Raw genomic sequence first — 15,648 nt, forward strand, 5'->3', positions numbered from 1 at the left:
TGTATTGTAACTTAAAGTGTACTTCAATTTTGACATAATGAAATGACAAACTAATTAAAAATTGATTTCATCAATCTAAAATCATATTTATGATAGGGATGAAACTTATGATATGGATTCGAAAATTGTAAGAACAAAATGTTTTTTTTAAAAAAAATATAAATAAATAAATAAAAATCCTTTTGGGATGCCACCTCAAGCAGGCTAGCTAGCTGTCTTTGTTTTTTTTCCCATAGAATTTTGGAGGCTATGCGAAACAAAACCGATCCAGATCAGGAGTTGTGGCGGTGGTGGGACCCGACGCGGAGGTTTCCAAACGGCAGGAGGGAGATGGAGTGCGAAGCTTGCGTGCGGCCTCCAGATACCAACCACTGTAAACCCAACCGCACGGCCCCGATCCCACCCACTGCCACGCGGCTCTGCCATCGCCGCCCTTCCGCCCCGTCGATGACCTCGGCGTGATTTCAGCAGTCATGCCTTGCAAGGAAGATGTGCCACTCTCCTCCCTCCCTACTTAAACCCTTCCTGCTGCAGCGGCTCTAGACACTAGACAGTGCTCCACGTTGCCAATTCACCCCGATTCCACGCTTCGTCCTTCCTTCCGGTTGGAATCTGGTAAAAGATCTTATCTTTGTCTCTGTCAGCTACATGATTGGTTCGGCGCAACCCTCTCTTGTCCTTGTTGTCGATGCTTTTTCGTATGCTAGTGTGTTAATACGACCTACTAGGTGTTTTATTTCCATTGCAAAAAATAATGAATAAAAAAGGGTTGATTGGAGAACTGCCATCCAAGAAATGGAACATTGGACACTTTTTCGATGTTATTATTTTGCAACAACAAAAGAAAAAGAAGGTATTTTGCTCTATCTCGTCCCTGGAATCCTGTTCTTCCCTTCTTTAAATGCAATCTTGGTTGACCTTTGACCTTTCTTTCTTCGTGAAATGAAATAGTAGATTTTACCTGTTGAGTTGCCGCTTCGAACGAATGCTCATGTTTGATTTGTTTTCCGTATTTCTGCATTTTGGTTTAGAACTTGCTGCTCTTTAAATTTATCTTACTTCACTTTCTAAATGCATATGTTGCACTAAATCCTTCCTACTTCCTTTTACCTTGTTAAATTGAAGCATGAACTTACTGGATGTTTCATATTTGTTTCGTTGATTTTTATTTAACGATGCATTGGAACTTTAATAGGCATTGAGGACTTTAATTTCGGTATGCTTGTAATTTCAACTTTTCTTCATTCCTATTTTATTAATGCAGGCTAGCTTGGTCACCGGGTTGTTACTGTGAAAGCATGATGTGTGTGGAAGGGGCATCTTCGGGTGCTTTATGTCTTGTTTTTATGTTATTTGTTGTTCCTCATTGCCTTTCTCAAAAGCTGGAGGCCAACCTGTCTGCGCTGCTTACTATTGATGCTTCACCTCAATCTAATCATATGATTCCTGAGACTCTATTTGGTATTTTTTTTGAGGTCAGCAACTTCATTTGGCTAAACAATTTACTCTTAACTCTGCTCACACAATATATTAGGAAAAGCCTCTTAGGACATGTCCAATTCTTGAGATTTTTTACCGCTGTTTATGCTTATTCTTTCCTTTGCTGTATTTATGTTACAGATAACGAACAAAGAGGAATATGTTACTTTAAGATCATGTGTAATGATGTTAATTCTACACATGAGTTCAAATAGTTTTACTCTCAGTTTTGTGATGTAGGTGAATTTGATGATTTTTATTGTTTTTGTCAATTAAATTCAATTGTTTAAACTGCCTGTCCTTTCTTGGTTCTATATCAGGTCCATATCTTGTAGTGTAAAAGATACACACACACCACAAAAAAAAATTAAAAAAGGAAAACTCGTTTCCTTCCAGCTTTTCATTGCTAAGCTCAATCGCCCTTGATGTCTGTCTAAGATTTTTTTTTTTTGGCAATATGCATCTACTTAAGTGTAAATCCTTTTTTTAAGCTATGAAAGAAGTTCATACATGGTCGGTGTAAATCTTTCTCTGTGGTGTCTAGGCTATGACCCTTAAGGAGACACTATTTAGACTATTCTATTGTTTATAGAAATTACATGTGTATTTATTGAAATTTACTTGAATTCAGGAAATTAATCATGCTGGAGCTGGTGGGATATGGGCTGAGCTTGTGAGTAACAGAGGCAAGTTAAATACTCATCCTGTAATCTCAGAAGAAAAGTTTTAGTTGTTAAAAATATCACGCTCTAGTGGGTTTGCCAACTAAATTTACTATGATCACTATTACCTTTGATGAAGGATACATTTAGTTACCTGAGTGCATGGGAAGGCACTTTCTATATGCATATGTAACAAACCTAGAGGTCACTGCATTTTCCCTCTCTCAATGCTCAGTAACATCAAAAGATGCTACAAGTTTCTCTTGCAATTTTTCCCCTTGGACTGAAGGAAGCATTTATTATCTCACCTTACATGGAGTTCAATGGAAGGAAAAGATCATGCAATAGAGGTTAATAGTTTGTATATATAGCTTGTCGGTTTTTTAATTTGTTATCATAGACTGTTGGAAGAATTGGCTCATAGCATGCCAACTTGTGCTAAGTTGATTTTATCTATCTAGTTTTCAGCTTTTTTGGTCAGTGTAACTACACTAGTGGACCTAGCAATTGGTATATTTTACTATTGTGTCAGATAGGAACAAGGATTACTTGGGTCACAAAATGACAACTCATTTATGGAAAGATATTTACTTGGTGTTTAGGAGAAGCATGATGATTATAGTGGGAGTTTGATGAATTTCAAAGTAGTTAAGGAACAATGGAATATGAACGCAATAGTTAGACCTATGGATTTTTGAGATCTAGATTTAATTGAGTATCACTGAGGAGGTCTGAGGTTCCACATTTAGAAGAATAATCAGATCATTTTGCAATTTGATATATTGAATGATCTAGGAAATGCCAAATTGTATTGAAGCTTGTTTGGAGAGGCAGTGGATAGATCTCTATCTTCTTATGTATTTAATCATGGTGGTTGGATGAAGGGAATATATGGTTCTCAATTTTTATGTTTTCTCAAGATCTTCACATCACCAATGTACTGCAATCAAGTAAAAAATGTCTATCTTCTAATGTTATAGACTATACTTCCTACTTAATGGTATAAAAGTAGTGCGTTCATTTTAACTATGATTGCTATATCTCCTTGATAATGTTAGAGGGAGTGGCCTTTTACCACAATAATCCTGATCATTACACAAATGTGCAAATTGTGTTGCCAAATGGCATAATTTTTGTGAAAAAAGGTAAATAATATGGTGTCTATGTAAGTATTAGATTCAGATGTATTGTGCACTAGGAACTAACAGGCAATATAATTACACGTGCACACATGTTACCTTCTCGAGAACAGGTAAAGAACACAGACTTATGTCTTGATATGTAAATGATGTCAAGCTGTTTGAACTAGAGTTGATGTGCATTGTTTGACATCAGGGATAAATATGGTAGTTATTTTCCCTCCATGTTTTGGCTCTCTTCTATATAGAGATTCTCTCTTCTTAAAAGTACAAGGCTCATCATGTGTTCGCGGAAGATCTATAACTAACACAAGTTTAGAAGATGTTCTGATTGATTTTCATATTGGAAATATTCATTTTAGGTTGTGTGGCTTTAATATCTAAGACATTGTGTCACCCAATGCTTTTCTTTTTAAATCCGTGAAAATGATAGGAGTGAACTAATATTCAATCATAGCTTTTGGGATATGATTTGATTTAAAGAATCTTAATCCTTAATCATTTGTTAAATATCTCAGGTTTTGAAGCTGGTGGTCCTAGCACTCCTTCAAACATTGATCCATGGGCCATCATTGGAAATGAATCTTCCATTTATGTGTCAACTGAGCGAACATCTTGTTTCACCCGTAATGAGGTTGCACTGAAGATGGAGGTACTCTGTGGCGATGGGGAATCTGTTGCCTGTCCTGATGGTGTGGGCATATATAACCCTGGATTTTGGGGCATGGTATGCATTTTGGATTTGCTAACATGTTGATTACCTTTTGAATTAACAAGAAAATATACTAATCTGGATTTTAGAAAAATCTGTAATAGACGTTTAGTAGGAGACATAAGACATTTCTTTATTTTTGCAGAGCATTCAATTCTCTTTGCACCGTTTTTGTTCATGTTTCTTCAAACATTTTAATCATTACTCCATTCCATGGTGGCCTTATTTTAGGGAAGTGCTTATTTTTAAAATTTTATATGATTAACACGGTTCTTGTAGCAGTTAGACCTCGTTCAATTTAATACATGGAAGTACATGATATCTGCATTCTTTGTCTTAATACATCGAAATACATGCTATCTACATGCATAGTCTTGATACAGTAGGTAGAGAGAGTCAAGGTTTTGTCTGTTCCAGATTTATTAGGCCCTTCATCTAATTATTTGACTAGACTATAATTTCCAAGCAACTGATAAATTTTCTGTGGCTAACATTTCTTCCCATTGTTTTCTTATTGGCATTCTCCAGAATATAGAAGAAAAGAAGGTATATAATCTTATACTGTATTTAAGATCACCTGACTCTATAGATATATCCGTTTCACTTACAAGCTCAGATGGACTACTCAAACTGGCTTCTACAAATATTGTGTGAGTGTTTGTATTGGCTTAAGCATTTCTTATAATCCTTCAAGCTTCAGATATTCTAGATTAAAGTTGAATCTCCTTTTGTTATTGTTTTTGGCAGAGCTGATGCTTCAGATGTGTCAAACTGGACAAGGGTGGAGCTACAGTTGGAAGCTATAGCAACAGACAGAACTGCGAGGCTTCAATTGACTACTACGAAAAAAGGAATTATTTGGTTTGATCAAGTTTCGCTCATTCCATTAGACACTTATAAGGTATGTTTTGTATAAAATATTCTGGGATCAGTTTCACTAAAAGTGAAAGAAAATTGAATCAAGAATAATTTATATGGAAAGAGGAAAATAAACAAAAAGGGGCATTCTAGAACCATCAGCAAAATGAGTTTCATAATTTGTAACTTAATGATTTGGTTAATCTGGGATCAGTTTTACTAAAAGTGGAAGAAAATTTTAATCAAGAGAAACCTATATGGATAAAGAGGGGGGAAAACAAAAAGGAGCACTCTGGAACCATCAGCGAAATGAATTTCATAAGTTGTTACTTAATGACTTGGTTAATACTCAACAACCCAAAGAGTATCTTATATTGTAACTTAATGGGTTGGTTAATATTCAAAACCCAAAGAGTAGTTAAGCAAGTAGTAATCATCCAAGAATAAATTAAAAAATTAGTTGAACAGGAGGTAGTCTTACACTAAAGTCCGCATTTGGATCCTCTATCTTCATAAAATTGGAACCTTTCTATTATACAGGGGCATGGCTTCCGTAAGGAATTGATATCAATGGTCGAAGATTTGAAACCACGATTCATTAGGTTTCCAGGTACGAGACTAATTTCATTGTAATTGAAATTTTATATGTCGGCTTATGTTTCCTATTTATAACTACTAATTTTTGTCACCTAAACTATTGACTCATTAAATCATATGAAATTTTAGGAAGCTCTAGATTAGTTATTCCTGAATGGAGATATAGGCTGAGAACATGGAGAATATAAAAGCATACGTGGAAGATGTAAATTTGGGGAGGAAACAGATAGTGCATTATGATTTTGGACTTTGCTACATCATTGTTAAAACTCATTTTATATGATTATGTGTAAAAATTGGCATGCTCGCTCAAACATTATAAAAGACTGTAAGATGCTTGATATGTCAATGGAAATTGAAGGATCATCTTCCCCCCACTTGTAGTAGAATTAAATGGTGGAATGTTAAATCAAAATTGTGGAAATGACCTTTATAAATTTAAGATTCTAAGTTGACTAGAACCGAGGTTTAAAATTTCATCATGTTGGGTATTGGTCCCTAACTAGAATGAGATTTAATGCCGTTTTGATCATGCCAAGCCCTAACTACAACAATGACATTAGAATGAGGACGAAGAAGAAGAAGCTTCACTATGATGATCCCTAATAATGACAATAACTGCAAAGTGTATGGTACTTGGATGAAGAAGAAAGAACCACTGAGACCTAGCTTTCTTGGATGTAGAATGGAGAAAGAAGAAGCTTCCTTTTGAGACCTAGCTCAGTTGACAGAGGAAGAAAAAGATTTGGAGATCTATGTCTTGACACGGAATAGAGGATGACAATGAAGTTCTTGTCCTGATGTCCCACAAACGAGAAGATGAAGGGTCATCTTCTTTTGTGCTTGCTGAAGCTTCTCTTCCTCGTGCTTATTAGACGTGGAAAATGACATGAAACCCATCTTCCTCTTTGTTCATCATGAGCAAGGTTTTGGGTATTGTATATGGATGGCAGGTGGAATGTATGTTTTGCCCTTGTTGACTAGCACAAAATAGTTTTTTTAAACCGCGAGTAGAACTAAGATTGAATATAGAAGTGTAGGATTAGAAATAATGAAAGGAACAAGTGATGGTAGAATAATCATAAAAAAACAATGAAGGTATCTTTCCTCGAATAGATTGTGCGCTTAACATTGAGAAGAATTCTGCTACTTGTGTAATCTTTGTGTGTCTTTTACGATGATGAGAAACTTATATTAGATTTTGTTTCAACTAACCTGATTTATGGTTCAATTCTTAGGAGGTAATGAAACATCCTCCAAAAAAGTTTAGGTAATCGAGATGAGAATGTTGATATAATTTGCAGTTTGGAAGACGTAAAATAAAATGTTATTATTCGTGAGCAATTAGATGACGTCTCAATCAAGATTTTGGATTTGAGATTATTAAAAGGGTACTTTCTCATCAGTTAATTTGTTATTAGTTCCTTTTCAACTTTTATTATACTTATCATTTTGGCTAAATGTATAGTTTACATTTCCTAATTTAGTTGTTGGACTTATTTTATCTTCATATTTGTAGGAGGTTGCTTCGTCGAAGGTGAGTGGCTACGTAATGCATTTCGGTGGAGAGAAACCATTGGTCCGTGGGAAGAGAGACCTGGGCACTTCGGTGATGTGTGGATGTACTGGACCGATGATGGGCTGGGATACCTTGAGTTTCTTCAGGTTTAATTGGGAAACATTTTAGATTCAAAATAGGAACTTGGAGGTTCTATTATAAATTAAGGTAACAAAATTCTGTAATTCACCAAAGGTTTTTGTTGTCGTGATGGTTTGTTGCAGCTTTCTGAGGACATTGGTGCAGCCCCCATATGGGTATTCAACAATGGTATTTTCATCTGCATAATAGATTAATTGCTTAAATACATAGCATTTGACACTTCTCATTTGTGCCATATTAATTCAGGAATTAGCCATCAGGATCAAGTGGATACTACCAGCATTTCTCCTTTTGTGCAGGCATGTCTTGAACATATATCTTTATTGTCTGAACACTATTGAAATTTATGTCACACATTTCTTTTCACTCTGTGGTTAAATCTAACTAGTAAGGATTTGTTGGCTTAACAGACGCAACTTCACATAATATCTATATTCTAAATGCAAGCTCCTTGAATAGATTTTCCGCTTCACAATTTAAATCATCTGTAAAATGTATCTTCTAAAAATTTCTTATAACTTTGCTTTATTCAGGATGTTTTAGATAGTATTGAGTTTGCTAGGGGAAGCCCTGATTCAAAGTGGGGCTCTGTTCGTGCTGAGATGGGACATCCAGAACCTTTTCAGTTAGAGTATGTTGCAGTTGGAAATGAGGACTGCTGGAAGAAAAATTATCGAGGTGTGCTATGTTCTGTTATTCCTATTGTCCTTGACATTCCTTGTACACAACGGGCTGACCAATATTTTGAAAACGAGATTGGCATATGCTAAGGACATTTTTAACAGATGAGGACCTTCTGACAATGTTGGAGCAGGTCAAAGTACGACTGCGGTGGAGGAAATGACTGGAGAAAATGCCGAGGTGGACCTCCCAAACTGGGATGAATCACTGTGGTGGAAGCTCTCTCCCTATCAAACCAACAAGAAACCTCTCCATTCCTGCTGCCCAAGGCCCTTGTAGCCCTTGGGATCCATGGTTACACTACCAAACATTAACACATGTCCAGGCAGGCTTTGTGAAGTTGCCATGTGCAACAAAACCGTCACATGCCCTGTTGGTGACATCAGCTAGTTGTCCAAATTGATGACATATCATTTTGTTGGGAAACTGTGAGTGAGCTTGTCTAATGGTGAGGATTGCACACAGGGCAAGCATCATCCTCAGTAGAGCGACAATCATCTCCCATATTCATGCTGGAATGACATGTCATTGATTGATGCAACTGGCTAACATCACCACTAGGGCAAGCAATAATTTTGCTATCATCAGCACCAACACGTGTCAATGTCATAGAACCCATCTAGACAGATGGCATCGTCTGGCGGTGGAATGTGGATCCCAAGGCCTATAAATAGGGACTTAAACAGCAGAAATGGAAAGGTTCCTCATAGAAGAAAGAGAACACATTTCCACCACATTGCATCCCAGTTTAGGAGATCCACCGATTTTCTCCAGTCCTTTCCTCCAACTTGTTCCTACTTCTGACCTCTGGCATTGTCCTCGTCGTTAAAAACTCTCTTAATAGTATACATGTATTTCTAACTAAAATAATAGTTATGCATATTAATTTATGTAGTGGGAGACCTATAGGCTATAGTATTATTATGGATAGGTTCTATAACTTGATAGCCACTTGACTGTTATCTAATGCCACTTGACTGTTATGTAATGCGTTAATGCTAGTGCTACTGCCTTACTGGGATAATTGGTCCGCTAACCTAACTCTATTTCTATGCAACTCTTTAATATACTAGTAGTATAATAATCAGGTCAGCACCTTGTGAGTTTGCAACGAAATGGAATGTTTTCCATTCTATATATTTATATTTTGGTAGCCCACCATGCCAGTTTGCTTAGTAAGTATGCATTTCGCAAAGAGGGTCTAAATAGGGATGATCTTGGAAGTATTTTCATTTTTTAATTGGGTTCTTAGGCAGTTAGCTTCTCTAAGTTTCTGCAATGATGTCAGCCAAGTCATGCTTAAAAGCTAACCACAGTGGAATACTTATATTGATCCAAGGTCTAGTAAATCAATAGGAAAAATAGCAAATGAAAGTTCAAAATTAGAAATAGCTTTAAAATGAAGTCTTATCTATACTGAATGGGTGTTCCATTCTAGTTTCTAGTGAATTGGTATTGATCCTAACAATTCTGGGGGAATGTATTGCCAACATATCTCTTCCAATCAGGATAAAACTTTGTAGCAAGTCTCTTAGAAATAGTAGTTTTGCTAAACTATCAACTGCATGCAATGATTTCTGATCTTTCAAAAGATAAGATTGGCAATAAGAGAGCCATTCAAAGCAGTTTGAATGCATTGTTTTAATACTAGGTTCATATCATTTGGCACAATAGTCAAGGTAGTAGGAGTTGACAAAGGCACAACTAATACAAAACTTGGCTCCATTAGATGGGTTAAACTGTTGGTTTATGTCAAAATAATTACAAGGGATTATTTGTGCCTTGGGTGTCTCTAGAGCTTGTGGCCGTGCAATGATTTATTTGGAATCCATTCCATACCCACATGTTAGTTGCATTCTCACAGGCCTTAGAATTCAAATCTGTAGTACAGTGTTTTTCCCCTGATATCTTGAAGGTAGTAACTAAATATGGTAGCTGAGAGTTCCATGTTTGTCAACATATTTATGAAGCTTTAGAGTTGAAACAGTCTCTTCCTCATTTAGCATCTCAATTACGAGGACCAATTGGATCAAAGTTTATTAACAGGATCAAATCTTGCTATATATAGCAGCTATTTTTTTCTCCCTTACATTTTTTTTACATTTGATTTGCATAATAACATGAATTTTCAACAGATTATTTGCTTACCACGTTTGACATCCTTCAAAATTCCAACCATCAATGGGGACCATTTTCCGTTGCTCATCAACTGACTGGTTTTGAATGAAACATTGAGATGGATTAGGCCTTTGGCCTTCCTTTCCCTTAGAAAAGGAGATAACTAAATATATGTTGCACGCACAATTTCCCAATCATGTTTCTTGCTTGATTATAGTTCGTAATTGAAATTTTAGCTACCAACCAAATTATTAAAATGACTTGGAAAATTTAGATTCATAGCATAAGCAAGAAACACTTAAAGCTGGGATGATAACTATTGAATTTGCCTTGGACAGGGAATTACTTGAAGTTCTACTATGCCATAAAAGCGGTTTACCCAGATATTAAGATTATTTCAAATTGTGATGGTTCATCTAGTCCACTGGATCATCCTGCTGATTTTTATGATTACCATGTAAGTCACATTGTGTTCATCTTCATTTATTTTTCGTTTTGTAGATCTAACAAATCAATGTAAATCATCAAGCTTTAGATGGTGACAAAAACATGACGTTTCTTTCATAGGTTTATACCTCAGCTAGCAATTTGTTTAAGAGAAATAATCAATTTGATCGCACATCACGTACTGGACCTAAGGTATGATAGTTCAAACTTTAATAAATTATGTGTGCCTGTTGTAATATAATTTTGGACTCATAAAAATTGTGTGCAACGTTGTTATTTTGTTGTAACAATCACAGGCTTTTGTTAGCGAATATGCTGTGACTGGATCAGATGCCGGGAAGGGTAGCCTTTTAGCATCACTAGGAGAGGCTGCATTCCTCATTGGAGTAGAAAGAAATAGGTAATGTCATCATCAAGATGTTTATTTGTTCAAGTTCTTTCATTTTTATTTCTAAATAGTAATTTTCTGCAATGGATATTAAGTCCAGGATTTTGCCCCAAATCCAGATGAACTGAATTTTCTCACATAAAAGATGAGTTATTTGGGGGAAAAAATGTAGGATCTTGTCTTAGTTCTGTTTTTTTATTTTTTATTTTATTGTTTTTTTTTTTAGGCTACATTCCACATTGGAGTAGAAAGAAATTGGTAGTGTTGTCATTAAGATGGTTATTTGTTTAAATTCTTTCATTTATGTGTCTAAATAATAATTTTCTGCAAAGGATATTCACTTGTTCATGTTGCATTGGCCAGGAGCTGAACTGATTTTTTCACATAAAAATGAGTTATTGGAGAAAGATATAGGATGTTGTCTCAGTTCTATTTTTATTCTTCTTTTTAAATTTCCCTAAAAAAAAATTGAATGTGGCCTTGGGGAGGCTTTTAAATATTTTAAACTTCTATTTGATTTTGTAAGTTTAATTTTTAAGTTTAATTTTAAGTTTATTGACAAACCCATGGTTAGATTGGGATAACATTAAGGATCTTGGTTCAGGGATTTTTTTTTTTTGCATGGAAATTTTTGTGTAAACTTGGTACAGTTTTTAAATGTTTTAATCTTTTATTTGACTTTATATGCACAATTTTAAATTTCTCAACCAAAGCCTGGTAAGGGATGGACAAAACAGGGTTGGGTCAAGTATTCATTGTTTCTTCAAATAGTATAGATGTTTGTTGTTAGAGTTGTGTGTTTATTACCTATTTATTAAAAACAGAACTGGGGCCAGGTTAGATGTTGCAGGTTTTTTAATTGGAAAATCAATATCTCAAATTCCTCTAAAGAAATTTTGAGGTTTGCCTGAACCTGACTCCAATAAAACCTCTTTATCTCTCCCTCTTCCTCTTCTGAATTCTGGTCAGTTTTCTACACAGTCCTAGTCAGATATCTTTTGGAAATTAAAGTTTTTGACCCCTTGGTGGATCAGACATGTGTCTATCTTAAAATGTGCATGATATAAGAAATTAAAGTTTTTGACCCCTTGGTGAATCAGACATGTGTCTGTCTTAAAATGTGCATGATATGCATTGCCGATGTGACCTCAACAAAAAAAAAGGTGAAGGCTTGAGGATTAGCTTTGATTCTTGTTACGAAGCCGCAAGTCATTGCCACGTTGTCAGTAATAAAAAGATATTGAATCACAGGACTGTTAATTAAACACTAATTAACTTCGGACAGCGAATTATCTAGACAATCGGAAGTTGGTTCACGAGCGCTGAAAACTAGGAATTGAGAAGAGAGAGGGAAAGAGAGAGAAGAGAGAGGGAAAGAGCTCAAACGAGCAAAGAGGTGGAGATAAAGTTGTTTTGGGGTGATTCTAGGATTTTGGTTTCACTATGATACTAGTTAATGTCCCTAAGGATTGTTCATCTCTTGAACTCAATGCCTACACTCTTATAGAGATTCTAACCAAAGTTCGGCACAACCCCACGAAGCTCACACGGGAGAGTTTACCCAAGTTCTAACATCATTAAGTAAAGAAGTAACCCTAGAAAGTCCGGTTAAAGGGATACCTGAGGCCCCCCGGTCATATAATCTCTAGAGTTGTCTAATGTACTTCATAACGGTAGATTAATGCAATTAAGTAAAAGAGGTAACCTACAAAGTCCGGTTAAAGGGATACCCTCTGTCACATGCTTCCAGTCATACAATCGCTAGATTACGCAAGTCACTTCCTAACATTAATTTGGGAAAACTCACAAACTCTAATTATACTCCCTTTAGAGAATTGACTCCCGTTTCAAGGAAATACTGTAGAAAGTAAGGGATACCCTTTGTCACAGGTCCATGGTCATACAATCCAAAGCACCTCCTCTATACAGCGATCAAAGCTCTACATCTAAATGTATTGACCTCACACACATTTCGCCAAGCACATACAAGGCACAACACATAAGAACAAAACTAAAAACATATCATAGAACAAAGAAATGACTAACTACATCGTTCATACATCAACATCATATCATAACTGCTCCCTACTCCTAGAATTCGAAGAATCTATTCCATTACTAGAGAATAAAACCAAAAGACAAAGAAAGTAGCAAACTACGACTCAATATATAAAAATAGAGAGGAGAGAGTGTTTATCTTTGAAGGTCGGCGTCTTTGGAGACATTCCCTTGCTCCGGAGGAGGATTGATCGTTGACATCTTGAAGAATGAGGCTCTAGGGTCTCCTAGAGGGGAAAACCCTTTCCAAAGGAAGGGGGCGGAGTCCCCCCAAACCCGGGATATGCCCTAAGGGGAGAAAGTCCCCTGGGGTGTGCCCCTCGTTTTCTCCGCCACATGGTCATGGCGTGTGCCGTGGAGTGGCACAGCCAACCCGTGGCACTCATTAAATACAAGTAGACATGCATCAAAAAATGCCTGAAAACATATATAATCTATGTATATTAATTCTTAAATGTGTTTATTTCTTGTATGGCTGACTTTACAAACATATTAACATTTCATAGAATTCAGAGCAGGATACCTTCCATTTATCCAACTATAGATCTAGTGGGGACTCTTAATAATATGTTATGGCTTGTGATTTCTTATTTGATGCTATTCCATTAAGTAAAGGCTAATCAAGTGGTTAGTCATGCAAATAGATCAATCTGAATAAAAGTAAAAGTGAAAAACTAATTATCTCAACATTTGTGATGAATATACTAGAATTTTTATTCCCTGTTCAATCTTAATTAAATACAGATATCAGATTAGATACTTCTTTACATGAATTGTGAATAATGAATAATGGATTCTTACTATCACAATTTCTTTGTTTCTTTCAAATGCAGTGACGTTGTATCTATGGCAAGTTATGCTCCTCTGTTTGTCAATACCAATGATCGCAGGTACTGCCAATTCTCTTCTCCGTCATAATGATTACTAAGTTCTGGAATGATAATCTTTTTGAATGCTTGAAACCTCCATTGCCAATCCCAACTCTGGGGTCATGTAAAACCATGCCATAGGAACATAGATTTAGCTTTTTGGTATAAAGATTAGACAGTACCTAGATCCATCTAGAACTACTTACGGCTGAAGTTACCAACCTTTGAAGTGTATGCTAGTCTTGAATGGCCATGCCAAATTAATTTTAAAAAAAATTGAACTGCATCGAAATCAATATTATCAGTCAGTCTATTTTTTGAGGAAATAGTTTGGCGGATGTAAATCTGAACAATTATCTGTTACATAAGAATTCAACTTTTTTTTTCCAGATTTCCCTTCTGTCACCTTACAACTCTGTGGTTGTACTTAATCATCCAATCTTACTGGTGTTCTCTCTCTTAAACTCTTATTACTGGCTCTTACTGTGCATTTTGCAGATGGAACCCAGATGCTATTGTCTTCGATTCCTGGCAGCAATATGGAACTCCGAGCTACTGGATGCAATACTTTTTCAGGGAATCAAGCGGTGCGACTTTTCACCCTTCAAAAGTTCAAACCAACTCTAGTTCGTTGGTTGCATCTGCTATTACTTGGCAGGACCCAGCAGACAATCAGAATTACTTGAGAATAAAGGTGGGAATATTACTTGGTGTTACACTCGGTCATCCATATAACAAATGCTTGATATATGTTAAAGCAAAAGGTAAAATTTAATAGAAAGTCCGTGCAGGTCGTCAACTTTGGGAAGGATAGTGTGAGCTTGAAGATCTCCATTAATGGACTAGAATCTGCCATTAACTCATTTGGATCGACAACCATACTCACATCCGATAATTTGATGGATGAAAATTCCTTCGCATTACCAAACAAGGTAATTTTTGTTGTTTGAAGGAAGCTCCCGGTTTCACATCAGCTAGAGGTCCTAGTAAAAGGATCTTAGATCTTAAGAAAGCTTAAATCGCAAAACCATGATACTATGAGTTCATGTATTAATCACTATGTTTGAACCTTTTATTATTATTATTATTATTATTTGTTAACCTTCTTTGTCTTCTGTTTGTAGGTGGTGCCGGTTTCAAGCGTATTGCCAAATGCAGGGACCGCGATGGATGTCGTAATTGCTCCACAGGCCCTTACTTCGTTCAATCTGCCACTAGCTGCCGCTGAATTCAGATCTGCAATTTGAAGCTTATCAAATGTATGTGTGAATAAATATCAAGGGTTATGCTTCTGCTTATGTACCAAAATGGGCGTGTTGTTCTTCCATCAGTAAAATTAACTGGCAATAAACCTTTTATCACACGAAATGACATTGATGATTGTTCTGATTATACTAATATGGTGCCTCATGTGTTATGCATATGCATCACCATTTTCCTTTTTTTTTCTTCTGAAAATAAATCTCTAACCATGTGCTGAATGTGCCAAAATGTCCCATAACAAATCTAAATCCATCTTATTTGCCACATCAATCTTAATTATCTGGACAATTTTTGTATGGTTATGATTTTTGAAACAAAAATTAAAGTTTTTTGACTTTTTCTTATGAGTAGATGTAGAAATTTTTTGATCTTCAAACTTGGGCTATGGTAGATTCAATGTTACATATACATGTATAAGGTGTACTCGATGTGCTCGAGCTTGCGTTAACAAAATTTGTTAGAAATGATATCCTGGGACGATGTAAAGTTAAGCACCGAGAATTGAGGACTATATAGGTTGTAAGAAAGCTCTAAATATAACTGGATTTATTAAACAACGAAACATTGTTGACTACAAAGAGTGAGCCCACCAACAACTAATACAACAAATGAGCTCACTGAAAAATACGATAAAAAAAAAAGCCAGCCTTGAATCTTGATACATAAGCATATATATACCAAGATGATGCCGGAATAACATACAAATAAGTTAACATG

General features: G+C 35.9%; 1 protein-coding gene across 2 annotated transcripts; it reads left to right on the forward strand.

The window, feature by feature from the left end:
* Positions 1-311: 311 nt before the first annotated feature.
* On the forward strand, positions 312-15,066 carry LOC121981422 (alpha-L-arabinofuranosidase 1-like). Of its 2 annotated transcripts, none has more exons than XM_042533947.1 (18): positions 312-615; positions 1,265-1,475; positions 2,111-2,165; positions 3,799-4,007; positions 4,521-4,642; positions 4,740-4,893; positions 5,391-5,460; positions 6,967-7,112; positions 7,230-7,275; positions 7,354-7,406; positions 7,641-7,785; positions 10,245-10,363; positions 10,474-10,545; positions 10,650-10,753; positions 13,633-13,689; positions 14,167-14,362; positions 14,460-14,600; positions 14,793-15,066. In XM_042533947.1, exons 2-18 carry the CDS (start codon positions 1,299-1,301, stop codon positions 14,913-14,915), a joined length of 1,989 nt encoding a protein of 662 aa, XP_042389881.1. In that variant the 5' UTR covers positions 312-615; positions 1,265-1,298; the 3' UTR covers positions 14,916-15,066. The 2 variants fall into 2 exon arrangements, with proteins under 2 accessions (XP_042389881.1, XP_042389874.1); XM_042533940.1 differs by lacking the exon at positions 312-615 and adding an exon at positions 736-853.
* Positions 15,067-15,648: the final 582 nt, after the last annotated feature.

This window comes from Zingiber officinale, chromosome 1B, assembly GCF_018446385.1.
Source record: "Zingiber officinale cultivar Zhangliang chromosome 1B, Zo_v1.1, whole genome shotgun sequence".
Classification (NCBI taxonomy): domain Eukaryota; kingdom Viridiplantae; phylum Streptophyta; class Magnoliopsida; order Zingiberales; family Zingiberaceae; genus Zingiber; species Zingiber officinale.

What these genes read in the sequence shown, in the direction of transcription:
- LOC121981422 (XM_042533940.1), top strand. Translation starts at nt 819, where the DNA reads ATGTTATTATTTTGCAACAACAAAAGAAAAAGAAG. An exon ending in CTGGCTTCTACAAATATTGT is followed by an intron (nt 4,643 to 4,739) that starts GTGAGTGTTTGT and finishes TGTTTTTGGCAG; the next exon opens with AGCTGATGCTTCAGATGTGT. An exon ending in GTCAATACCAATGATCGCAG is followed by an intron (nt 13,690 to 14,166) that starts GTACTGCCAATT and finishes TGCATTTTGCAG; the next exon opens with ATGGAACCCAGATGCTATTG.